The sequence below is a fragment of the Physella acuta genome, unplaced genomic scaffold, assembly GCF_028476545.2.
Source record: "Physella acuta isolate Inbredline_101_S28 unplaced genomic scaffold, ASM2847654v3 ptg001665l, whole genome shotgun sequence".
Lineage (NCBI taxonomy): Eukaryota > Metazoa > Mollusca > Gastropoda > Physidae > Physella > Physella acuta.
Window position 1 is genome coordinate 10,560 of NW_026733178.1, and position 27,498 is coordinate 38,057.

At 36.5% G+C, this 27,498-nt stretch overlaps 1 protein-coding gene across 4 annotated transcripts; it reads left to right on the plus strand.

Annotated features, from left to right (window-relative positions):
• The first annotated feature begins 1,790 nt into the window (after positions 1-1,790).
• Positions 1,791-26,884, plus strand: LOC131929729 (tumor necrosis factor ligand superfamily member 10). 4 transcript variants are annotated; one of them, XM_059286074.1, is made up of 7 exons: positions 1,791-2,005; positions 20,754-21,699; positions 22,015-22,042; positions 22,307-22,390; positions 24,463-24,653; positions 26,332-26,452; positions 26,710-26,884. In XM_059286074.1, the coding sequence occupies exons 2-7, from the start codon at positions 21,091-21,093 to the stop codon at positions 26,856-26,858; spliced, it is 1,182 nt and encodes a 393-aa protein (XP_059142057.1). In that variant the 5' UTR covers positions 1,791-2,005; positions 20,754-21,090; the 3' UTR covers positions 26,859-26,884. The 4 variants fall into 4 exon arrangements, with proteins under 4 accessions (XP_059142057.1, XP_059142060.1, XP_059142059.1 ...); XM_059286076.1 differs by lacking the exon at positions 1,791-2,005 and adding an exon at positions 4,400-4,448; XM_059286075.1 differs by lacking the exon at positions 1,791-2,005 and adding an exon at positions 20,197-20,319.
• The last annotated feature ends 614 nt before the right edge of the window (positions 26,885-27,498 follow it).

The window sequence follows — 27,498 nt, forward strand, 5'->3', positions numbered from 1 at the left end:
GCATTTTATGCAACCACACCACACGCGTCATCACGTTCAATAGCTGCGCCATCACGTTCAATGGCTGCGACGTCACGTTCGGTAGCTGGGCGCGCAATGGTTTTTAGTCATGTTACTCTATTGTAAATAAAACATGTAAAATACTGAAAAAAAAATTAATAATAAACGTTTTAATAACTAACCAATGGTTTTACTAACCCTGCTCTTGATTTACGCTACGACAGAGCTATTTTTAGATAACACAAGGAAATTGCGCTAAAATTGTCACTAGACTTTTTTTAATTACTTGTTTTAAAAGTTTAGTGAGAAGTGGGGGTGGAGTTACTGATGAACAAACCAATTATATGATTTATGGTTGGAAAGGGGGAGGTAATCCCCATGTTGACACAAAAAACGTATTTTGAGAACTATAGTCATTGGGATTAATGGAAATAAAATATGTTGATAACATGTTGCTGGAATGGTTTCAGATTTTAAAAATAACTTAACCAGAGTGGTACAAGATTTTCAAATAATAGGCGGTATATAGCAAATCTTTAAATTAAAATATTAAAACCCTGTTTTTTTGTGGTATAATGTTATTTGAAATTAGTTGAATTTAAAAATTACGAGCAACAACATAGTAACAAGCGATTTTGTGTATAATGGTTTGACTCTGATGTTTATAGTTTTTGTGTTTGTGTAACGAACCGCGTTATCAAGGAAAATACAGGTTATGTGTATATAGAATGTTGGAATCCAGAAAACGTGTACGTATTGCTGATTTGAACTTAGCTATATATAGTGCTAATTTTTGTATACTTAACACACAGTTATGTTTCAGTTATCATATCAGTTTATATATAGCTATAAATGGCTGAGCAAAGCCTAGCCGATTCCGGATTCTATGAAATAAAAACAAGATTAATGTTATTGAATACTGCCATATCAGATAATACATTATATCAGATAATACATTACATAGTACACCCTGTAACACATTTAGCACGCTCAGTCAAATGTGTTCGAATATTAAAATTCGACGTCGGTGTTTGTTTGTCTATTTCTTGTGTTTGTCGCAGGTTGGAATATGGCTTGTAAGTAGGTCACCAACCAGTTCAATGGCTCATGCAGGTTTTATTGAGCCGTAGAACTGGTTTTTGACCTACTTAACAGTCCTATTTGTTAGGAATCAGTGATTTACAAACGGTTTTATTTCGCCAACATGTATATCATTCTAAATTTAGGAATGTCTCTAACCTAAAGAAATAAAAAAAGTATTCAATTTGATCAAAAAGACACACATGAGCTCAGAGGTGTAGCGACCAAATACCGGCGCCAGGGGCGAACTATCAGCTTTGCGCCCTCTCTCTAATTTGTACAGTTATTCACATTGGCATTGGCAAAAAAAGCCAATGTCACTCTCCCTTAATGGTTATTATGTTGGTTACACGCAATAGTTGTAGAAAACAGTTAAATGAGCCCACAAAAACGAGTAACGGCCTATTTCATTATTATATCAATTATTTTACTTTTACTATTCTAGCCAACGAAAAAAAAAATATTATGTTAATTTTCTTATTTTTAGTAAAGGCCTATGTAATGATAAAAAATTATAATATAATATTGTTTCGATGTATAGCATAGACCACCCCCCCCCCCACCCCCCACCTCCCACTTCGTCCGTTTAGCGATGCCGTTGCACGATTCAAGTAGGCCTATAGGTATAATAATTAAGTCTTTTCCCAGTAGCCTAAAAACTTTGACCTACTTTGCTTTTCTAAGAAAAAATATTACTTGTTAACAAAGCGGGTTGCGGTTTACACATAAACTACCTTCTCCAGTATTTCAAAGTGTTATGTTGTTAAACGCTCGCTGTTTTAATTCATTGTTGAAGAAAACGTTTGTAAACGGTTATTAGCGTCAAGAAAAGTTAGTAAGGGATCACAATGGCTGCAGGTTATGGAGTGTTTCAGTTTCGATTTGCGCGGGAGGACGCTAGAGAAACAGTTTAAACTCAGACAAGGTAAGTTAACATGTTTACACTCGCTGTGCAAAAAATATACTGACTGTGTCATTATTAATGATTACCTCTAATTATATATACTTTTGTGTTATAATTTATGATTAACTGAAATTATATGAAATGTGTATTTGTTGCAATGTAGAATTCGATATATGGATAGAGGTCATTTATAAAGACGTCACATTTGGAACGGCTGGGGGGGGGGGGGAGAAAGGTGGAAGGGAGGGGGGGGGGTTAAATTCGGATTTGTGAGACAATATGTGACAAGTGGAGGGGGAGGGGGGATTAAATATTTGTTAAAAAACTTGACGTTTTTGATAGACGACTCCTATGCATATTTACAAGAACTGATTTAGGTTGAAAAAATATTAGCCTACACTACAGCACGTAAGTCTTTCAAATAATGGAATCTTGACTAGACAACCAGAGGCGTAGCGACCCTTCCCGGCGCCCGGGGACAAACTTTCGATTTGCACCCCCCCCCCTCCTCGAACTTTTCATTTACACCCCCCCCTCCCCTTAAACTTTCGATTTACACCCCCCCCTAAGGTCGGCGGCCGGGGACATATGTCCCCCCGCCCCACCCACCCCCCCTCGCTACGCCTCTGTAGACAACCCCTGCCACTAATGCAAAAATTGCACGGGTAAAAAGTTATGCCCCGCCACTTCTTGCCCGGACAATTTAATGCACAGACGCAACCTTGACCTATTTCTGGTGTCAGCACATAAATATTTAAACGCACGCCATAAAATCAACTCCTTATCTACCTCTACGGTTAGGGCTAAGGATATAGTTTGGGCTAGGGTTGGATTAGGGTTAAAAACTAAAAATACAAGTTTCATAATATCCTCTTTCGTATAATTTTTTTCGTATTTTATTTTTTAATGTGGCGGTGGTTAACTTTTTTTGGCCGGGCTTCTTCTGTGGACGAGATCCAAATAATGTGCACACGTGTACATATTTGAATAGTATTTCGCTAAAGCAATGTGTGCATAATCAGACATACATAAAAGGCACTAGTGCGTGGAGAAATAAGGCCCCCTTTTATTTCATATAGCTCAAGTTCCATTCTTGAAGGTCCTTTGATCCTCTGTTAAAAGCAATCAGTTAGAGCTTCCTTGTCCTTGAAGTGTTGCGGCATTTATTACGTGGTGCCGTATTTTTATTACAGTGTTACCTGGTGCAAAACACAGCACCACATACAAGCACATACAAGCAGGTGCACGTTACAAACACACATAGCAACACGCAAACACGGTGTCTTGACGTGTCTGTAATTAATCGATGTAGGCACTTAGTCTTTTTCTGTTCGTCTTTCTTCTTTGTTCTGAATTGGACGGGATATTCCCTAAGACAACTACGTGTCAACTTATTAAGCCCCATATATGCCATTGACTCCAATTTCAGCCTGCTTTTTGGATTTGCTTTCTCAGCCCTTGTCTCAGAACAAACTACAAGGCAGCAGTTGCTTGATTTTTGAGTTGTCTCTCCTGGATGAGTTACTGTCCCCAGCTATTGAGCCTCATCTGCCTGGGGTTTCGATCTCGCGAATGTTCGATTTAGCAACTATGAGGTTTAACAACCCGACTAAGGCGACCCCTTTCTTCTGATGTGTTTTGACGCATTTATAGCAAGATGTAGACCCTCGTGGGTTTTAATACGTCTTGGAAATGATAAGAAAAATAAATACTAACATAGTTCAACAAATAAACATGTCATGAAGATGACAGTTGTGATGATACGGCCTTGTGTAGCTCCAGTTCTGACCTTGAACCTTACTCTTTATTTAGGGCTCTCACAGCATTAGTTATCTGCATGCACTTTGGGAGCCAGTCATTGTTTTAGTGATGGAAATCGTTCTCTCATCAACATGCCTGTCGTCTTAACATTCTTCTACTTGAACCAAGAACTCATTAGAGCTGAGTCGACTCAGTGACTTTTATAGAATCGGTCTGAACTTCAGACTTATGGGCAACTAATAGAGTATTCTATCAATCTACAAAACGTCTTCCTAATTAAAACTTAATAAAATTTTCATAACACCATTATGGTACAGTATTAAAAAAAATAATCTTGGAGTTTTGATGAGCTTTAAATGTGTAAAACATACGCAGGTGTTTTTAAATTATATTTTTCTCTCAGTTCTGTTGTACAATGTTATCATAAAAATTAGTTATCATGGAGAAAGCACGAGTAGGCAGGTGACGCCGTGACGTATGACTGTAAAATGTGCATATGTCAAGGAGATTTTAAAACTTCTTGGAAAAAGATAACGAAACAGAAAATAAAACTGTAGGTCAGGGCACTAAAGTGACATCCATAATAGTGGCATCCATAATGTTAGTTGCAGTATCACACAGTCAGATAAATACAGCAGTTAGGTTGCTCGATATGATCCATTAAGTTTCTGCATCTTGTGTAAAAGTGGGCAGTTATATCAGGGTAAGTTTGCTTTATAAAGATCAACATCGAATTTAAAATAAAACGTAGTTCTATAGTCGGGGTATACATACTGAGTAGTTTAAATCAAAATAAAACAAGGCAGACTTTTTGTAAAATAAAATTTAAAAAAAAAATGGGACGGCGCGGCCTATGCTGTAGAGCTAACCCGAAAGTCTCGAGTTCGAATCCAGGTAAAAGTCAGTAGAACGTCCCTAAATCCAAACAACTCTGATGGGTACCTAACTCACGTTAGGGAAAGTAAAGGCGACTGGGTAAAAGGTGACAGGACAAATGATCTCAGGACAAATGATCTCAGACAAAATATCTCTGACAAAATATCTCACGGACAAATGATCTCAGGACAAATGATCTCAGGACAAATGATCTCAGGACAAATGATCTCAAGGACAAATGATCTCACGGACAAATGATACCAAGACACAACATATCAGGACAAATGATACCATGGACAAATGATCTCAGACAAAATATCTCAGACAAAATATCTCACAGCAAAATTTAAATAGTGTATTGGATGATTTAGTTGATCGGAACATTTTTTATTGACTGTCGTATGGTATTGTGTACCATATTGAATAATGTTTATAGGCCTATATAATGATTTTAAAAATTGTTTACCACAAAAATGTGTCATATTGCACTAAACATTTAAAACCAAGATTACTAATTTAGTATGTGAAGATTAAAGACATTTTTTTGATAGATGAGCTGGCCAAATTTGAGACAATCCTACCATGTTCTGAACATTTTTTTATTGACTGACAAATGTTTTTGTTTACTATGTTTAATATTGTTTATAGGCCTATATAATAATTGTGAGAAATGTTTACAGTATAAATTTGTCATATTGTACAAAACATTTTAAACTTGAGATTTCTAATATAGTATGCGAAGATTAAAGAATTTTTTTTGATAGATAGCGTAGGGGGATTGACAAACATGAGACAATGCTACCACGTAAGATGGACGAAACTAGATCAAAGGGGATGAAATAACAACAAGGCAAACCTTCGTATCAAGGTGGCCGCCCGCTTTTATAGTAGAGACTTGCCTTTAGGGAAAGACAACCGCCCTCCATGGACAATACAACTAGCATTCAAGGTCCATTGTTATGCGTCGGTCACACCTTAGTGATCAGGTGACAAATGCTTATTTAAACAATCAGCGGTCATCGCGGAGCTAAGTTTGTTTTACTGTGCATGAAAACAAAGCAATATTGGTAGTGCTTACTCGGCTATGGCCTCATAAGTTACCTAGCAGAAATGTTTTAGGTCCTTAGTTTCTGGTGAATTTGTTTATTAAAGCCAGAAGTGGAGCAGCAGTCAAAGAGATTTTGAAATGTGAGGGTAGAACATGTCGAGCTAGAGTTAACACAATAGATGATCACATAGTATTGAAGAGGTGTGATCATAACGATGTACCTACCAGCAAATAAACGTAAACGTTATATTTGAGTTGATGCTGCAATAAAAACAATAGTGTTACGTTACGAACCTGAAGACCCATTCACATTTTTCAAAAATATTTAGCGTGTTCTGATCATTAATGTTATTTTATTTGTTTTATACATTATCATTTATTATACCTTTCAGGCTAAAGGAGTAAGTTTGTTTTAATTTTTACTTTTTCAAATCAAATGCTATTACAAAGATAAAGTTTCATAAACCATTTGATGCTTTGTTCAGTTAATCAAATTCATTTTATTCACATTTATTATGCGTTAAAAAGTAAACAAAACTATATTGACATTTAATTAAAAAAAAAGTTCAAATCAACTAAAATCATCCAATACACTATTAAAATTTTGCTGTGAGATATTTTGTCTGAGATCATTTGTCCATGGTATCATTTGTCCTGATATGTTTTGTCTTGGTATCATTTGTCCGTGAGATCATTTGTCCTTGAGATCATTTGTCCTTGAGATCATTTGTCCTGAGATCATTTGTCCTTGAGATCATTTGTCCTTGAGATCATTTGTCCTTGAGATATTTTGTCTGAGATCATTTGTCCTGAGATAATTTGTCATGGAACCGGGCAAAATGCTGACCACTCATTCCTTTAATATGCCAAGGTCAAGTAACATATTATGAACTCTACTTCATCTGCCCAATGTATCTTTTGGTCTAAATGAGGATTATTTTTTTTCTTTACTTTTTTTTTTTTTTTTGTAAAATCATTCCCCATTATGCGGCACGTATTATTTGATCTTCGATTAAAATGGGGTCTATCTTTTCTTTGCCCATAAGATTGTCTTTTCTTCCTTGTGTTACAGATGTTGCCCATTATTTTCCATGTTAACCAGTGTTTCTTCCAGACTTTTTTCTCCGGAGGGGGGGGGGGGGGGCACTTGAAATTTTCGGGGGGCGGTAGACTTTCTTCGGGGGGGGGGGGGGGGTCGGACACTGTTAAATTTATATATTTTCTATATAATTTCCATTTCGTTCGGGGAGAGGGTAGCATTTTTTTCGCCCCCCCCCCCCCCCCCCCGAAGAGATGCCTGGGAAAAACTCTGGTGTTAACAAGTTTGCCTGTTTTCTTTGTTAACAAACTTCGCCATTGTTTACTTTGTGCAGCCGGGCATGGCGACTGAAAGTGAAACTGAAAACATCTTTATTCTTATCACCATATATCTTTAGCTGCAAGGTTAGGTAAGGTCAAGGCCAGACTAAATAAAAATATATTAAAGTACATTACGTCCCTTATGGCATAGCTTAGCCCCACCCCACCCCATACAAACACACCCATCTCTCTCTCTCTCTCTCTCTCTCTCTCTCTCTCTCTCGTTTATTAACCCTTCGCCCTGTAAGTTTGTTCATCATTAAAAACTGATATTATAAACTTATTTTCTTTGCATTTTAAAAGCATTTTCTTATCTGGTAAAGTATTTTGCTTCCATGTATAAAATTAACATCGGACCACGCCCACATAGCTATTGCCACGGTTTACTTTGTTTTGTTGTGAAGTGTCAAAATCCTGTTTTTCATTGTGCTTTTATTTATATAAGTAGATCTACACTCCGCAGGAAAACAAACAGGTTTATATTCTAGTGCTCTGTCGTAGCTAAATACAGAACCTAACTATTTGCTCCCAAGGTTGTCGACCTTGAGTATGGATTTAATTATGATAAACAAGTGATTATATTTCTTTGATCGCGTGAGGACGTTTCATTGACCTATAATGGTTCAAGGTCATGGCGACATCTAAAATAGTCAATAATGCCGTCTGCTGTTGAATAGATTGTTGTTTAGAATTTTGTTGCAAAAAACTTAACGGCAAGGCTGTAAACAGTTTGTCTTGGTATTTTTCCATTACAGAGAGAGGGGAGGGATAGAGAGAGAGAGAGAGAGAGAGATAAAGAGAGAGAGAGAGAGGGAGAGAGATAGAGGGAGAGAGACAGAGAGAGATAGAGAGAGGGAGAGAGAGAGAGAGCGAGAGAGAGAGAGGGGGAGAGACAGAGAGAGATAGAGAGAGGGAGAGAGAGAGAGAGAGGGGAAGAGAGAGAGGGAAGAGACATACTTATATGTTTGTAGTAATTAGTATTAAAATAATTGCTTGTTATTATATAAAATCGTCATACGTCGACATAGTATTGTATTTTTAATAACTCTACCTTAACCTTAACACTGGAACTAACCCAAACCCTACTCTGACAAGACCATATATGAACATATTCTCAATCCATACGTTAATACTCTTCATGACCTTTTAACCCGAAAGCCACATTTGACCCTGAAAGTAATACCCGTTTAAAAAAAAACACCATTCAATGCTATTTTTGTCCTGCCGGTGTTTTTATTAAAAACAGCCAAACGCTATTTTTAATATGACCTAAATCCTAAATGTCTTTGACCCTAAATGTTTTTCACGTTACCATCTCCGAAGTAAACCTCGACCACTTCTATAGTTTTGTTGTCATGTTGTAGTTGAAACTCAAACTTCTGTACACCATGCGATCAAAATTCGACCATAATTTATTAATTTTAACAACTGTAAACGGTAATGTCTTAACGAGATTCTCTCGTCAAAGTGAGCATCTAATTATCACTGCATATCAGCCGCGAGTGTGCACAATCACGTCCTTATCTTCTTAGATTTGTGTTATTTGAAATATTATTTGAAAAATACGAACGATATGTAAATTGAGATTTTAAAACTAATACATTTGTTGTTTTTTTTCATTTTTTTTATTGCTATAGGGCTTGTAAGCAGGTCACAAATTCTCGTTCTCGTACTTGCCAGCTGGTAGATTTCGAGACCGTAGACTTACAAGCCCTATACCGGCATGGTTTTGCCAACACTACATTGTTGTTCCACATTCGATATCATCCAAGCCGGTCATTGTTCGCTTTATTTGCTTTTTTTTTTAAATTAGATACAATTTCAATGAAACTTTAGTCAAAAAATTAAAGAATGAAATATATTTGTGCGTACTCACTATTTTAAAACCATCAATAATAAATATATGCGATGGTAAGCCAATAGTAATACATAGTCTACATACAAGTCTACTCTCTGCAGTGGCGTAGCGAGGTCGGGTGTCACCCGGTGCGGTACTTAATGGTGTCACCCCCCCCCAAAAGACCCTACCCCCAGAGGCGTAGCGACCCTTCCCGGGGACAAACTTTCAGATTTTCGATTTGCACACGCCCCCCCCCCCCCTCAAGTTTTTCTCTATATATTTTGCTATATTTTGCCTTGGTGTCACCCCCCTAAATGGTGCCACCCGGTGCAGTCCGCACACCCCGCTCCCCCCTCGCTACGCCTCTGACTCTCTGAGACTGCTTGACCACAAACTACAATGTGGTTCCACATTATTTTATGTATCCCTGTTAGTCTTGATTCACACCCCTCCCCCCGACCCCCGGGTCTTAAGGAATGAACTGGAAGTTCACTATTGGTCCGATTATTGTTACGGTCAGAGGTCACTTTATGCGGCATAACGTCTTCTAGTGTTATTGTTTTTATTTGACTGTATCTATATATATAATTCTCTTCTGGGAGCCGTTAGAAAACAAGCTGCAAGCGCCTCCTTGCAGTCCCCTCTCTTTCTCTCTATCACTATCACTACCACCCCCACCCCACCCCACATTGTCTGGTGAGCTGTGTTCACTCTAAATGTTTACAAATCGTAGAGCCGTAGAGCCGGGTTTCTATTAGGGGCAGATAATTTAGTTCGATTTTAAACTTACAGGAGGTAACTAAGAAATAACTAAGAGGAGGCTGCTTTCACGGGGGGGGGGGGGGGGGTGTAGGGTCGGGGTTAGGGGAAAGGGGAAAGGGGGGGGGGGGGGTTAGTGTTTTTAAAGCAAATATTTTCAGTGGCAGCATTGGTACTGTCGAATTCACAAATTATGAATTGCTGAAAAGTAGAAAATAAAACAACTAACTAGCGGCCTATGATACGCTGCGGGTCGGCTCGTTCAATGTATTTGTAAAATTAGCATAAATACATTTTTATCGTTATGCATTCCTTCTCAATGTACAATTCAAATTGACAAATGCGATTGTCATATGTAAGCTATGTGCTTAAATAGGGATCTATTTTATTTTTAACATAACTCAACTTTTCAAGAAATTCTCTAACGCTGTATCTGAAAAAAATGCGACAGCTGTATTCATGATGAAAATATATTCTCTGAAAACTAGACAGATGTATTAGAACGTGACTGCCCGTACATCTTTATATTTTATAATGTGTGATTCGACTATGTACACATGGATTATATTTTAAGAAAACTTTTGTACCAAAACCTGTGGTGAAGTAATTGTTTAAATATATCTCAAACTTGTATTTAGGACATTGATCACCCCCCCCCTCCATCAGTGTTTCTTCCAGACTTTTTTCTCCGGGGGTAGGGGGGAGGGGGGGGGCACTTTAAATCTTCGGTGGGGGGGGGGGCGGTAGACTTTCTTCGGGGGGGGGGGGGGGGGCGGACACTGTTAAAAGTATATATTGTCTATATAAATTATATAAATTTCATTTTGTTTGGGGGGGGGGGGAGGCGGTAAAAAAAAATTCGGGGGGGGGGGGGGGGGGGGGGGGGGGGGGGGGGCTTCCCCCGAAGAGATGCCTGGAAGAAACTCTGCCCTCCATCCCTACTGTTCTCTTTGTAGCTTGAACGAATCTTGCTTTTTTTAAAAAAATACATCATTACAAAATTAAGTATAAATATAGGGTATACATTTTCCTAAAATTCGTTTTAAATAGACTTTGGAATTTTTTTTAGAGTAAAACCACAAATTATCGACGTTTGATTGGTTACTTTTTTAGCTAGAAAAGTCTCGCAGGAAATATAGAACATGACGATTTTCATGAAATTATACTTTCTTTTTTTCTGTATTTTCTTTTTGGTTCTTGATCTAAACAAAAGGTCGAGAGTAAAGTTTTCTTATAGTCTATTCGTCTGTAAGCGAATCGGTTGGTCAATACATCAAGCTCGCCAAATAAGGAATTTATATTTTTTCGACACATTTTCAAAAAATGAAAAAAAAATAATACAAGAAGTTATGACATTATAACTTTCTGTTATTGTCTTTACTTTTTCCTCCCTCCCCCCCCCCACCCCTCCCACATCTAATTTTCTAGAAACAAACATCATGACATACCCCCCCTTATCTTCTCTATTATTTTACAGGCGGGTTCACGAGGCAGATGAAGTAGATTTCTCCTGTTTCTGCTATCTCAGCATTACATACAGGAAATACAAAAAATATTACAATGGCTATTGTTTTGTTTTCTTTCCTTATCTTTAGCTTTAGATTGTGTTAACCTTGTTAAACATCTCACTAACAGATACCATTGTTTAACATGTAGATCAATTGCTGGTGAGTAAAGACGTGAATAAGTGTGAATACACACAGCGACACAGTTAAGTGGGAGTAAGTGGCTCGTAGACGGCCTTGAATGGAAAGGTCAAGGCTGCTGTGTGAAGTGTTTACATAGAATGTTGTGTTTTTCGGGAAAATTGTTATCGCAGAGTGTACGTTTCGCGCCTTCTGCAGTTGTAGTTGTATACGTTTATTTCCTGCGTGTTTGTGGGTGCATGCTAGTGCAGGAGACAGGCATATACATATAGTGTATGGGTTGGCAGATAATGTTTGCGTGGGCAGATGATGCCTGCGTGGGCATATAATGTTGACATATAGTGTCTACGTGGTCAGAAATTGTTTGCGTGGGCATAAAGTGTCTGCATGGGCATAAAGTGTCTGCATGGGCATAAAGTGTCTGCATGGGCAGATAATGCCTGTATGGCCAGATGATACATATGCACAGAAAACAACTTTCGAGTGTGTTTGCCCTTAGGCTACATAATTAAGTACCTGTTCACAAATACATTAATTTTAATAAATGAAGGTGTATAATTTAATAACTGAAAGGTAAATGTCTGCATTTGTGAAATAGTTGCTAACCAAACACTCACAAAAAACATTAATTTTAATAATTAATTTAATAATTTAATAACTGAAAGCTGAATGACTTAGGATGTGAAGTAGTTGCTAACCAAACACTGAGTTGTGGGCCGTAGACAGGTGCCTGTCACACATCTTAAACTTGCTCTACTTGTCCCTGATGGTGACCGACTTGTTTCACTCCATCTGTCACGCATGGGATACTCCTTGGCCTGCCTTTTTATTTATTTACATTATAACTTTATATGTGTTTGTTGAAACATCGTACTACGACAACACACATCCCCTGTAGAAATGTACACACTATTTTGTTTATTGTGATGTGTGAGTGTGTAGCTGGTATTACCCAAACATGAATTTTACTGAGGGACCCTGCAGTAACATTTTTGGACTTGGGAGTATGAGTTGGTTATGGAGTAAAATGATAAAGGATGCAATGTGACACCCAGCCCCTCCCCCTTCTCCGCACTCCATACAGTATCTTATTTTGATATTTACAGTATAGGTCTAACTCTAAAGCACGGGTTCCCAACCTGGGGGTCGCGACCCCCCTGGGGGTCGCGAAGGGCTTTCTGGGGGGTCGCCAACTGGTATACTAAACCTTAGTAATTTGAAACAAAACATAAATATTTAGAAGAATTTTTTAAATTCGGCTTTACTAACATCACTGGAAAGGAAATAGAGAAGAAGCAAAGCGTACTGTCTAAAGTTTTTCTCAGTCACGAGTTTATGAAATCTTCAAAACTAAAACGTCATTTGAGACGAGTCATTCGAAACACACCAAAAAAAAGATATGGAGCTCTTTCGTCGGTATGAAGCTAGTTGCAAACGTCAGAGACTTGATCGAACAGGAAGTTTTCACCAAGGAAACATAGCATTAGTGCAAGCATCACATGAAGTCGCGACAGAAAATGCCAAGCAAAAAAAAAAAAAACACAATAGGAGAAAATCTCATCAAACGCTGTATGTTGAAGATGGTGAAGTTAATTCTTACATGTCCGTAGATGTTAAATAACACATTTTTATTGAAATTAAGCTTTCACCATTTTTTGCTTTTCAAGTTGATAAATCAACATACGTGAGTTCGTGTTCGCAGTTTCTGGTCTTTGTCTATATTCATTCAGATGATAGCAAAGAAGAGTTGCTCTTTTGTGAAGATAGCATGGAGAAAATAAATTAAAATTGGATGATTAAAATGGGTTAAAACGGCTGTGAGGGTTTGTACGGATGGTGCACCATCTATGTTTAGGTCAAAATCGAGCTTTCAGAAAGCAGAAAAGATTTAGCTCCCTAACCACTGCCCTCACCAATCGCCATCAAGACTCCATTGCTAGTATAAGTGGTAAATTATATAAAATCTGGAGCCTTCAAAGTAGGCTACTGAGTAAAGACCTGAATAAAGATCACGAGGTTCTGCTCTTCTACACTACAGTGCGCTGCTGTCAAACGAATTGTTGTGAATCGTGTTTTTTAATTGAAATCTGAAATCAAATTGTTCTTGGAAATGCAAAGGAAACAAGACCTTTTGGTATACTTAAAACGACATAGAGTGGTTGGAGAGAGTATCAAACCTAGCAGATGTGTTCGAACATCAAGATAAGCATAACCTGAAGCTTCAGGGAAAATGAACGAATATTATAACTTTCCATGATTATCTCGGGGCATTTTTATCAAAGCTGCAAAATCGGCGAAGAAAATAAATCTTGGAAATATTGTAAATTTGAGAAACTCTGCAGTGTGGTAGATGAATCTAATTGTTAGATAATTAAAATTTTGAAAGAAGAAATTTCTGGGCATCTTGAATCAAGTGAAAACGAACTGCAGCGCTATTTCTCTGAGCTGAAAAAAAAGGATTGACGCATTATCCATTCTCTTCTTCCTGCATTCACGATGAATTACAAGATGAATTCTTTGATTTGTAGAATGATTCCGCGTAAGATAAAAAACTGCACACTCAATTTTGGTGTAGTATTCACCATTCATACCCAAACGTAAAATTGATTGACTTTTCGAGAATAGATTTTCAACACTATTTTTCGTTAAAAAACAAAATTAAGATAATGATAATGACATAGGTTGGCGTTAACAAAAAAAGATGCTTTAAAAAAATTAACCACGAATGTTTAGTGAATAGTATGCAATTTTACTCAAGGTATTAAAACAGTTATCAAGAGTAGTTCATATTGAAAGTCTACTAGAAAATGTTATTTTAGTGCTTATTAATTTCCATAATAATTTCGGCTTTTTAATTCGATGGGGGTCGCGGGTCACTTAATTTTTATAAAAGGGGGTCGCCACTCGAAAAAGGTTGGGAACCACTGCTCTAAAGGATAAGCTACAATTTCAAGAAATCCCATTTTTCACTGGGTTACTTTAAAATTCTGGGGAGAAAGGGGGGAGCGGACACTGGTTAAATTACATATAATTTCTAAATAAATTATATATTTTTTCTATTTCAACCCCCTCCATCCCCCGAAGAGATGCACGAAAGAAAATCTGATTATTATTTTTGTTATCTTGATCTCAAGATTAAATAAATGATTCGATTATATAAATGTTAGCACATTCTCTAACCCCCTCCCTCCCCCCCCCCCCCCCCGACCCATTTATTAATTCATAAAACATGTCGTTTATTAGTTACACAACAATTATTAAGAAAAGTACCAGGCGATACACATACCTCAACTAATGAATGTTATTTAAAACGGACAATGTTATACTCATGAATGTTAGTTGAAATGGACATTGTTATACTCATGAATGTTAGTTGAAATGGACATTGTTATACTCATGAATGTTAGTTGAAATGGACATTGTTATACTCATGAATGTTAGTTGAAATGGACATTGTTATACTCATGAATGTTAGTTGAAATGGACATTGTTATACTCGTGAATGTTATTTGAAATGGACATTGTTAAAAAATAAAATTAGCTCCCCCCTCCCCCTCCACCATCTTTTTTCTACCATCTCCTCAGTTATGTCACTTCCTATAAGTAGCTTCTCGTTTTTTTTAGAAATCTACTTACCACGTAATAACCGCCTGCAGAGTTTGAGCGGGAATAAGAGCCGAGCTGGTAGTTTTCCAGAAAAAATGTTTCTTTTTCCTGAAAAACAGATTTTGTTTGCCTGTTGCTCGGTAACTGGCATAGTGCTTATCCTAATCAGCATTTTTTATGGCAGAATGATACAAGTTGTTTGTGAATTTACTGGAAAAGGCGGTGCTGCCTACACAAAAATTCACTATAACCAACTTGTTTTGCTCTCTGCATTAATGACGGCTTTGCATCGACTTATTTAGTTTATAGGAAAAGGGTAAGCACAAGAAGCAAAGAATTTTACGTGAAAAAAAGAAAGAACTGAATTTAAACATTCGGTTCAATTTTTATTTTGTTTTTATTTTTAAAATTCTACATAATAATTAACATACATGTTGAATCCATAATCTTTGCTGGGGACCTGGGTAATTTTTATTTTGAATTCCAACTATACAGGAAGGGAAATAACCCAGTATTGTATTATTGTGTTCCAATTTAGACGAACCGTGAAAGAATCCGCGAAAATGGGGCGCATATGGTTAACTTTTGGGGGAATCCAAAATCAGATGTAGGCCTCGAAAAGGTTATCTCATGACAAATCTTTTTAATCTCTCGATTTAGGAAGAAATGAATCACTTTTCGACTCATTTTGCCATAGTATTCTTAAAATTTAATTTAACTGTTAGGATGTTCAAATCTTGGAAATCAAAGTTTACAGATTAACGATAAGATAAAGGCAGTGTAAAACAGAGATATATTTCACTAAATAGAAAAAAAAAAGTTTACCGCCTTAATGGCACGATCGGAAACGTATTTATAGGAAAACGTGTTTAGGTTAAAAAAATTTACCTGGAATCTTATCAGGTTTTCTTGGAAGTAGCTAAACGTGTTTCTTGCTTTGTGGCACGGTATTGGTTATTTAGATAAAGGCTCTTTTGTCGATGGTCTTATATTAGAAAGTGGGTATTGGCTGTAGAACGAAAGTTATACTACACATAGAGTACATATTTTCACAAGCTTTTATTTAGTTCACATTGTGTGCGGGTTTAGGGCTAATCTTGTAACTCAATTTTTACCCTCTTAGTTCAAACTGTCCAGATACCTTCTTCCTCGATAACGATACATCAATTTTCTTATCTGATTAGATAGGCAATTAGTCATTATGGGACGGTGTGGCTTAGCAGTAGAGAAGCAAGACTGCTAACTCAGGAGTCTTGAGTTTGAATCCGGGTTTAAATGAGTGGAAAATCCACCCACGGTAGGGAAACAAAGGCGGCTGGGCATAGTAATCACCATATGCCGAGGTAACTGAATCATTGAACACTATTCATCTGCCCCATATGTCTTGGGTGATGATGGATCAGTCTTTACATTTTAATTATACATGTTTTATTTCTAAATTTAGTAACAAATCTCAAGTGATCGATCGATCAGCTATATGTCGAGGGTACTCTGTCGCTGTAGATGATTTCCTTCCTGTTAGTTGGTCACGAACAGTTTTGGGCAGATAACTCTCATTTAGAGATCATGATTTACTAGTTGGGTTTTTAAGGAAATATTTTCAGACGTAGCCTCTGTATTTCGAACAATTGATTGAAAAGTATGAAAACCCCCAAATATAACAACTTTATAATAAGTTTTTAAATGCACTACAATTAGAAAATGAAACAAACTTCTTTAATTAATGTGCTGGTTGCTGAGGGTGGTACTGGAAACTTCTTAGTGTGAGGGGAGAAGAGACGGTGGTTAAATTATATACTGTCACTTTTGATGTGTTTTTTTCTAACTTGGTTAATGGGCGATGGACGTTCCATGGATAGGTAGTGCTTCCCCCCCCCCCACTCCCCACCCCCCCTCCCATACACGAAGAGATGCTTGAAAGACACAATGTATTGAGTAGACCGATGTAGCCGTATAGCTACCGCTATCCCTGAAGCTACCATGAATGTATTACGTAATGTAGTCTCAGTATCATTTAACCTAGAACTGACCATCATGGACGTATTACGTTATTTAGTCTCAGTAGCATTTAACAGATGTCTGGGGCTGACTATTATTGTTAATATATTACGTGGTGTAGTCTCAGTATCATTTAACAGACGCCGAGAATAGACCATCATGAACGTATTACGTTATGTAGTCTCAGTATCATTTAACCAAGCACGCATCAGTTGTAGTGCTAAAACACACAGGGAACCACCCTACCTAGACCACTATGTTTGGGAATTTCTCAAGGATATTTTGGGGCGCCGAGCCGCACGCGACGTACCTTTTACCTGGCTACCTGGTCTAGAAACAGATTTATTCTATACACAGTAAGACGTGATCCGTATCCTGCCATGTGATTTTCCCGGTCTCACTCTGATAACGTGGTATAACCACAACATAACACAGAATCTTGCTGTATAAGTTATGACTAATACAGATATGATACTTGTAATTTTTTAGGGAATCTTTGATGCCATGGATTTTACGTGTATAAATAGAGAAATCGTTGATTCCTAAAGCGTTTATATGTCGCTACTTTATAAGACAAGGCTCATATAGAAAGTGGATGCATATGAATTCTGTGTTATATAACGCAACAACAAAATAGTCAAGATCATTTTTTACTGTTGAAGAAAATTCATATCAGATTAAAATTAAAGTTTATTTTTTATTTTTTTTATTTAAGACAAAATACAACTTTATTTTATAATCAGCTAAGGTAAGCTAAAACCCATTGTAATTCATTTTACATTTGTTTTAAGATAATCATTTAATTTTCAAAAACATGTGATCGTGATACGTTTAGAAAAGCAGAGATTAATTAACTTCAAAAGATTGACATTTAAACAGTGCCATAGGTCGGCCTGGTCGGGTCAAATCCCAGGGGAGATGAAGCTTGATACCTCTAGGAGAGACAACTCCAAAATCAAACAACTGCTGCCTGGTAGTTTGTTCTTGGTTTGTCGAAGGCTATGGAAGCAAATACAAAAAGAAAAGCAGGCTGAAATCGGAGTCAATGGCCTCAATGGCGCATAACCAGCTGACACGTATACTTAAGTGTGTTGAAGGGACCCCTTTCAACGCTAAAATTAAGAACAAAGAAGAGAGAAGAAAATGTAACAGTGCTAATTTAAGGAAAGAAATTGATTAGGTTCAGCAGTAAAATAAGAACGTCGACATACGCATGGAAGAATACTCTATGTTGAAAATATGAATTGCTATCGACAACAAAAATGAAACAAAGAATGAATCTTAATGTAAATTAGGACTGGGAGATTTAAATATCATTTGTGAAATGAAAAAAAAACTTCAATAATTAAATTTTATTAATAATTTTTTTTTGTCGTCTTGATTCGGATAGATCCCCTTTACCCCCCCCCCCCCCCCCCCAAAAAAAATTGAAAAAAAAAGTCACTGGCACTTATAAAAGAGCCGGACTTCCTGCTAGGGACACTAAGACGTTGCCTGCTTCTAAAGTTTACGAATGCATTAGATTTGAATACACTAGGACGTCCTTAAGTCGTCTTCCCAACGTGAACAAGTACCGCATCAAAGTTGGGGAAAGTCAAGAAGGCAGGCCATAGTGCTAAATACACAGTTTTTTTTTCTGCTTAAATCAAACAAACAGGTGAATAAAAATTCACCTGACATAACGGCCGTTAGTTCTTGTAGGGGATTTTATTTGTATTCATTCCAACCGAATCTATTTTTATCTTAATTTTTTCGGTGAAAAACTCATTCTGGAAACCAAATATTTTTTAATTCAAATATTTATAACACAACGTCCATTTCACCATTCGTACACCGTCAGTTCTTTTAGGGGATTTTATTTGTATTCATTCCAACCGAATCTAATATTTTAACTTTTTCGGTGAAAAAGTCATTTTGGAAACCAAATATTTTTTAATCAAATATTTATAACACAACGTCCATTTCACCATTCGTACACCGTCAGTTCTTTTAGGGGATTTTATTTGTATTCATTCCAACCGAATCTAGTATTATCTTAATTTTTACGGTGAAAAAGTCATTTTAGAAACAAAATATTTTGTATTCAAATATGTATAACACAACGTCCATTTCACCATTCGTACAGGGGAGTTGTTGCTATAAACTAGGTAACTAAATATAAACAATAATTTAATTAACGCTCATTATTTGACTGGATTTATGAAAATATTCAATTATATTATTTGTTTAAAATATTTTATTTTGAGTTTGAAAGTTTGTAGTTTGGATGAAAGTTTGGTGACTCGTCGTATTGTTATCTTTTGTTGTGACACGTGACAAGATAGCAGAAATGTGACATGCGTGTGAATTGTTTGTAGTTTGGATAAAAGTTTGGTGACAAGTCTTAAGGTTATCTTTTGTTGTGACATGTGACAAGATAGCATAACTGTGACAGGCGTGTGAATTGTCTTGTTTGTTTTTACGTGGAGTGTAACGTTGGCTTTAACTAGAATCGACGTCTGCTGTGTGCGTGTCTGTGAAATGTATGCGTTTGCGCGTGAATATGTGTATGCATTTGGGCATATATGTATATCGTGTTTTTGTAGGTGACTGTATATTTTGTTTGTGTGAACCTTTATATGTATGTTTATGTGATTATGCGTTTGTTTATATAAGTTTATATGTGAATCGATGTGGTCTATGTAAGGCGATGTGTTGTGCATCTGTCGTGAACGTGAATAGGGTTCTAAGATTGTGTGCGTGTACAGTGGCGTAGCCAGGATCGTCTCAAGGGGGGGGGGGTTCCAATTTTTACCCGGGGATTTTCCCCCCCCCCCCCCCCCTCAAACTTTCGATTTGCACCCCCCCCCCCTCAAACTTTCGATTTGCACCCCCGCCCTCATACTTTATATATATATATATACCCTAACCCCCCCCCTGCCTACGCCACTGTGTTTTTGTTTATGTGTGTTTATGTCTATGTTCATGTATGATGTTGCATGTATGTTATGTGTCTTTGTACGTTGTGTCATTTGGTGTCTATGTATGGTAGACAATCGTTATTTGCTGGGTTTTGTTTTTGTGTAACATGTTTACTTGTACATACTCTCGACAAAGCTCTCACTTTCATTCTAAAACTTGTCTAACTAAAGATGCTCTTCCTGTACCGCCATACTGTGGTCACGTGATACACTTAAATATAACAGGAAAGGGGGTTTTGTTTTTAAAAATTCCAGTTTTATTTTAGTTACAATACAGCTTTTTTTTTAGCGCGAAACGAATAATAAAAGTAACAAAACAAAACCCACTTTAGTCTACTAACAAGTTTCTAGAAAAAAAATTGTCAATTATGCAAGTCGACATATATTACAAATCATGTTACTGTTTTGTTTACTTTTGAACGTTTCTCTGCGATTATAAACGTATTACTTACACGATTCAGAGATGAACAAGCTTCCAGAATGTAGGTTAACTTATGCCTTCTAGTTTTTCTTGCAATTATTTTTATTAAAATGTTTTTTTTTTTACATTTTAATTTTATGCCTATTTGTACTGCAATTTAACGCTATAAAAAGTGATAGTGTTTATTTTATTAAATTTTCCTTTCAAAACTGACGGTCTATTGGGCAATTGAAGTAGAGTTGTTTCTGTGACCTCAGCATATGAAGGGATAGTGTGGTCAGCACAATGCTCAGCCGCCTTTACTTTCCCTAACGTGTGTAGGGTACCAATCATAACTAGGTGGACTACGGAAGGCTCTGATAAATAGTGTTTATTTTAACTAATTACAATTGTCCGCAAATTAAGTTAGTAACATTTTGTTATTTTTTTAAATTATTGTTCAGCAAAATTATTGTTGCATTGCATCTGTATTCCGTTGTTTTTTTTACATTTCAGAAATCATGAAAGCGTTTATGTATAACAATAAATCTGCATGATTTATTGTTATGTATATTCGGAAGAGTATAACACAAATAAAATACACATAACACGATTTGATATTCCTTATCTAAAATCAACTTTTAAAAACTGTAAAACCTTCATAACAACGGATTTACGTATTAATTGTATGCTCAAGTCGAGTTGTTATTCTTGGAGAAAAAGAAAGAAAAAACAAAGCTTGACAATTCAAGAACTTGTGTTTTTATTTAGCTATAAAACGTAGGTGAACTTTATCACGAGTTTATTTATCAAGATATAATACCGCGAGATACGCAACACTCTCAGCAGAAGTATGTATGCCAACAGCAGCTTCATGTCTGTGTCTAAGAAAACGAGCAGACGCCAAAATAGCACGATGTCATCGATCAGCGTCTCCAGCGACTCATCGATGTCCGTCAGAAGTGGCTCGACAGTTCAGTCCCCTAACACGTACTCCTTCGACCCTCCTATCACCACCCTGCAAAGGCAGAACTCAATACCGCTAGACTACGCACCCCCTCCGCCTATTCCCTTATCGAGAACACCTGAATATCGTAATCAACAAGACCTAATCCCATTACGTCAACAATTGTCTATTGAATATGAACACAGTCGAGACCCACGGAGTCGAAAATCAGGCCCAAACATCCTGCGAAGAAGGAACCTAATTCTTCTAAGCATCGTGTCATTATCGTTGAGCATCCTCTCCTCCATGCTAATCGCCTTCTTGTACTTCAACAAAGAGTTAAGTCATGGCGATGTTAAGGCATCCAGCATACAGGAGACCTGCTTGGAGTGCGCGGCCTTGAACTTTATAAACGCGGATGCCGAGTTGTTCCAGAAGCTCCTCAAGAAACAGAAAGATGGCACGGAATTATGTTGTGCCAGGACCAGTGGCCAGATGTCAGCATTGATTCAGTTGGTGAGTAGCTTTTGATGCCAGTTATTTTAGAGATAGTTATATATATATATATATATATATATATATATATACATATACATATATATATACATATATATACATATATATATATATATATATATATATATATATATATATATATATATATATATATATATATATATATATAATATATTATATATATATATATATTAACATTTTGTTTTATTTACTAGCCAACAGACCTAAGCAATAACTTTAATTTTTTTTTTTACATTTTTGCTCTAAAGACATGTTTAAGTTAATATAAATTGTAATCATTACTTGTATTCGCAGATGATTGCCAGTAATTCAAACATAACATGTAAGTTAGATTGATTTAAAATTATTGTTATATAATACGATAATGTAATCTAATATAAACAGCAGTTTACACACTTCAAAGTGCAGATCAGCATAATGTATCAAGTCTTATAAAATAGTAAATAATTTATTTAAAAAAAACATTTGAAGAAGAAAAAGTCTTTCTGTTGTGTTAGAGTTTGAGTAAAGTTATCTCCCTTACTTAAGTATTATTGTGGATCATAGTTGAAAAATGACATCAACATTGGTTGTTCGTTTGTTGCAGTGTCAGCCAATCACAACATGAAACAGTTCCTCTTTAGCCCAGTTAGTGCGCATGTCAGCTTTCAAGAACCGGATTCGCCGATTGGTAAGCTAGAAATATAATTAGTCTGTTAATTTATTCATTGCTGTGTGATTATCTGCTCAATTTAATAAACAAGTTAGTACGTTAAATCGAACAAAGTCATCGTTATCTTCTGCTATATTTTAGAATTTCTTCGTTGTAAATCAGCACTTAAGATTTAAATATCTGGCAACATTGTTACAACTGGCATAAATTAGCAGTTATTCTGTGACGTAAGAAGAATTTTTGTTTCTATTTTTATACTGTTTTATTAATGCTTATATATGCTTGCATATGTTGATTAACAGCAATAAATATGTATAGTTCTGATAGGTGCCGAAGAACATTACAAGCTATTTTCTGTTATTCCGAGATCCTAAAATTGATTCTAAACCCAGTTCTTAAGCTAGTCTGCTTTCTAGCAATTACCCTGACTCTAGCCCTGACCCATTATACTGACACTCACTTTCATCATAGCCCTGACTATAACCCAAAGTAGGTGCCCTAACCATAACCAAACAAGGTGCCCTGACCCTAACCAAACTAGGTGCCCTGACCCTAACCAAACAAGGTGCCCTGACCCTAACCAAACTAGGTGCCCTGACCCTAACCAAACAAGGTGCCCTGACCCTAACCAAACTAGGTGCCCTGACCCTAACCAAACTAGGTGCCCTGACCCTAACCAAACTAGGTGCCCTGACCCTAACCAAACTAGGTGCCCTGACCCTAACCAAACTAGGTGCCCTGACCCTAACCAAACTAGGTGCCCTGACCCTAACCAAACTAGGTGCCCTGACCCTAACCAAACTAGGTGCCCTGACCCTAACCAAATTAGGTGTCCTGACCCTAACCAAACAAGGTGCCCTGACCCTAACCAAATTAGGTGCCCTGAACATAACGATACAAAAGGCACATACCATAAAGAAACAAAGTGCCCAGACCATAACCAAACTAGGTGCCCTTACCATAAAGAAACAAATTGCCCAGGCATATAACCAAACTAGGTGCCCTTACCATAAAGAAACAAAGTGCCCAGACCATAACCAAACTAGGTGCCCTTACCATAAAGAAACAAATTGCCCAGGCATATAACCAAACTAGGTGCCCTTACCATAAAGAAACAAAGTGCCCAGACCATAACCAAACTAGGTGCCCTTACCATAAAGAAACAAATTGCCCAGGCATATAACCAAACTAGGTGCCCTTACCATAAAGAAACAAATTGCCCAGGCATATAACCAAACTAGGTGCCCTTACCATAAAGAAACAAATTGCCCAGGCATATAACCAAACTAGGTGCCCTTACCATAAAGAAACAAAGTGCCCAGACCATAACCAAACTAGGTGCCCTTACCATAAAGAAATAAATTGCCCAGGCATATAACCAAACTAGGTGCCCTTACCATAAAGAAACAAAGTGCCCAGACCATAACCAAACTAGGTGCCCTTACCATAAAGAAACAAATTGCCCAGGCATATAACCAAACTAGGTGCCCTTACCATAAAGAAACAAAGTGCCCAGACCATAACCAAACTAGGTGCCCTTACCATAAAGAAACAAATTGCCCAGGCATATAACCAAACTAGGTGCCCTTACCATAAAGAAACAAAGTGCCCAGACCATAACCAAACTAGGTGCCCTTACCATAAAGAAACAAATTGCCCAGGCATATAACCAAACTAGGTGCCCTTACCATAAAGAAACAAAGTGCCCAGACCATAACCAAACTAGGTGCCCTTACCATAAAGAAACAAATTGCCCAGGCATATAACCAAACTAGGTGCCCTTACCATAAAGAAACAAAGTGCCCAGACCATAACCAAACTAGGTGCCCTTACCATAAAGAAACAAATTGCCCAGGCATATAACCAAACTAGGTGCCCTTACCATAAAGAAACAAATTGCCCAGGCATATAACCAAACTAACTGCCCAAACAAGGTGCCACAACCATAACAGACTTTTCTTTATTCACAGCAAATATGTTCGAAAAGTCAAGTTTGAAGTTGTCATAACTAGGCTTTTCTTTATTCACAGCAAATATGTTCGAAAAGTCAAGTTTGAAGTTGTCATAACTAGACTTTTCTTTATTCACAGCAAACATGTTCGAAAAGTCCAGTTTGAAGTTGTCCAACCCAGACGATTGCCTGGAGCGCAACTGCAGACATCACACCAGAAATGTCACACTCAGGACAGACAGACTGGCCATTGTACACCCAGGCTGGTACTTTGTGTACAGCAGTGTCTTCATGCGTACGGTTACGTCATGTTCCAGCCTAAAAGAGAAGGTACGTATTTTTTATAGTGTTCACATGTTGCTAGATATATTTTTTAGGTATTCCCTTTTTACTTTCTCGTATATACGAAGTATAGAGAAAGTATTGTAATCGTGCACAAAAATCACTTGAAATTTTAACAATTTTCACCGTATTACACCTCAGTCCTTCATCACATCCGAAGTATAGAGGACTTATTTTAATCGGGCAAAAATTATCAATCCAGATTTATCAAAATTAAGAGGTTTTATGCGTAATCCAGTCTGAAAAACTGGGCTTTGCAATTCTGTCCGTATGTCTGTGTGTCTGTCTGTCTGTGTGTAAACACGATTACTTGAGTACCGTTACAGCTAGGTTGATGAAATTTCATATATAAGTATTTTATCAAAATCGTAGATCCCTATCAACTTTTGAGCGATTTCTGATAACCGGAAGTGGTACTTTTTCTACTTTGAATTTTTCAAAAGCCTATAACTTGAGTACTATTTCAGATAGATAAATGAAATTTCACATGTAAGTATAAGATCTAATTCTCTACCTTCTGTCAAATTTTGAGTAATTTCCGTTGCCCGGAAGTACTAATTTACGCTACTTCCGATTTCTCAAAAAACTAATGTAAATTTTTAAAGCAATAATAATATTGCGCACTATTATGCACTTTTTTATTTGGCGTTCACTTGGTGTGCAATCTTTTGTCTACGAGATTTTATTCTTTTTTTAAAACTTTAAGTATTTAAAATGGATTAAAAATAATGTCTATAGCCCGAGTTCTCATCCCCTGTTGTTTTATATAAGAATATTCGAGAAAGTTTAGGGGAGATCACTCCCGGTTTATTTTTGTTTAATTTCATAAGCAAAATGCATATATTCATATAAAAGTTTTGACATGTTGAAATTAAATTATTTTTTTATGGAAACATATTTTTTTGGCTGAGAAAAGTAACTTATTTTGTCAAATCTTTGAACAAATCGTGTGCATTTTTTTCAATATTGCCTCATCGTGTACAAATATTGAACAAACGTTGTATACATATGCGCTATCTTATAGTACTAATTGTGTAAAGAATTATTTTCTGAAAGCAATAAAATATATCAGACACAAACGGGAATATAAAGAAAATGTCAGGTGTTTTATAAACCACAATTTACTTCTTATTATACTGCTTTAAATGAGCACAAACATATATGTTAACGAACATTTTGTTAAAAAAATTACTTGTTACGAATTTGATATTTTGTTGAATCGGTATAGTATACGTAGATGATCTTGAATGATTGATAACTTTCTAAGATAGTTTTAAGTTTATTTTAGTTTATGACTTGTATATTTTTATAGATTTATTTATAGTCTCTACCAAAGTTAGAGCTAACATGTGGGTTCCGTGTGGTCGGGTCGGTAAAGTTCATGGCTGCTAAACCGAAAAATCACGATTTCGAACTTAAATTTACAAAGCTTGTTAGAAGGGGGCGGCAACTCATCAAGTAGAGAAAACTCAAAAAAAGAAAAAAAATCAAACAACTGCTGCCTTGTGGCTTGTTCTTGGGTGAATAAATCCAAATAGATACGCAGGCCGAAATCAACGGCCTATATGGCTCATAAAAGGTTGACACGTAGCGTTAATCGTTTTGGTGAAAATCCTTTACTTAAGAACGAAGGAGAAGAGAGCTAAATTTAAAATTCCACTTTCAGATATGGGGCAATTACATAATGCGACACAAGCGTAACAGACCCGACAGGACAGGTTGTTTGGTTAAAACTGCTCACACCTGCTGTAGTAACTGTGCAGCAGACTACCATACAAGCTACACAGGTAAAGTTGATAAACATCTGCACAGGTTATCATATAAACTCGTATAGTCCATTCATTTATTCAAATGGACTCAGGACAAATAATCTCAAACAAAAAACCTCCGACTAAATATCTCACGGACAAATGATCTCAAGAATAAAAGATATATATATATATATATATATATATATATATAAATAAATAAATAAATATATATATATATATATATATATATATATATATATATATATATATATATATATAATTTTCTTTACCAGCGGGAGTGTTCAACTTGATGGAGGGCGACGAGATTTACATCGAGGTTACCGCGAGTGGACTTGTGGGATATAAAAAGGAATCGTCTTTCATGGGGCTTGTTATGTTGGGCAGTGACAAGAACGCAATGATGGGACTTAAACAACTTTAAATAGAGGACTTAAACAACCTTAAATATGGGACTTAAACAACCTTAAATAGAGGACTTAAACAACCTTAAATAGGGGACTTAAACAACCTTAAATAGAGGACTTAAACAACCTTAAATAGGGGACTTAAACAACCTTAAATAGAGGACTTAAACAACCTTAAATAGGGGACTTAAACAACCTTAGATAGGGGACTTAAACAACCTTAGATAGGGGACTTAAACAACCTTAAATAGAGGACTTAAACAACCTTAAATAGGGGACTTAAACAACCTTAAATAGGGGACTTAAACAACCTTAAATAGGGGACTTAAACAACCTTAAATAGAGGACTTAAACAACCTTAAATAGGGGACTTAAACAACCTTAAATAGGGGACTTAAACAACCTTAAATAGGGGACTTAAACAACCTTAAATAGAGGACTTAAACAACCTTAAATAGAGGACTTAAACAACCTTAAATAGAGGACTTAAACAACCTTAAATAGAGGACTTAAACAACCTTAAATAGAGGACTTAACCTTAAATAGAAAAAATATGTAACAATACTGCAGAAAAAAAAAACTGATGGTAATTTAATAAACCTAAATAAAAATAAATTTAGCAGAATTCAGCAATAAAAATTGATGGGATTTTTTCTG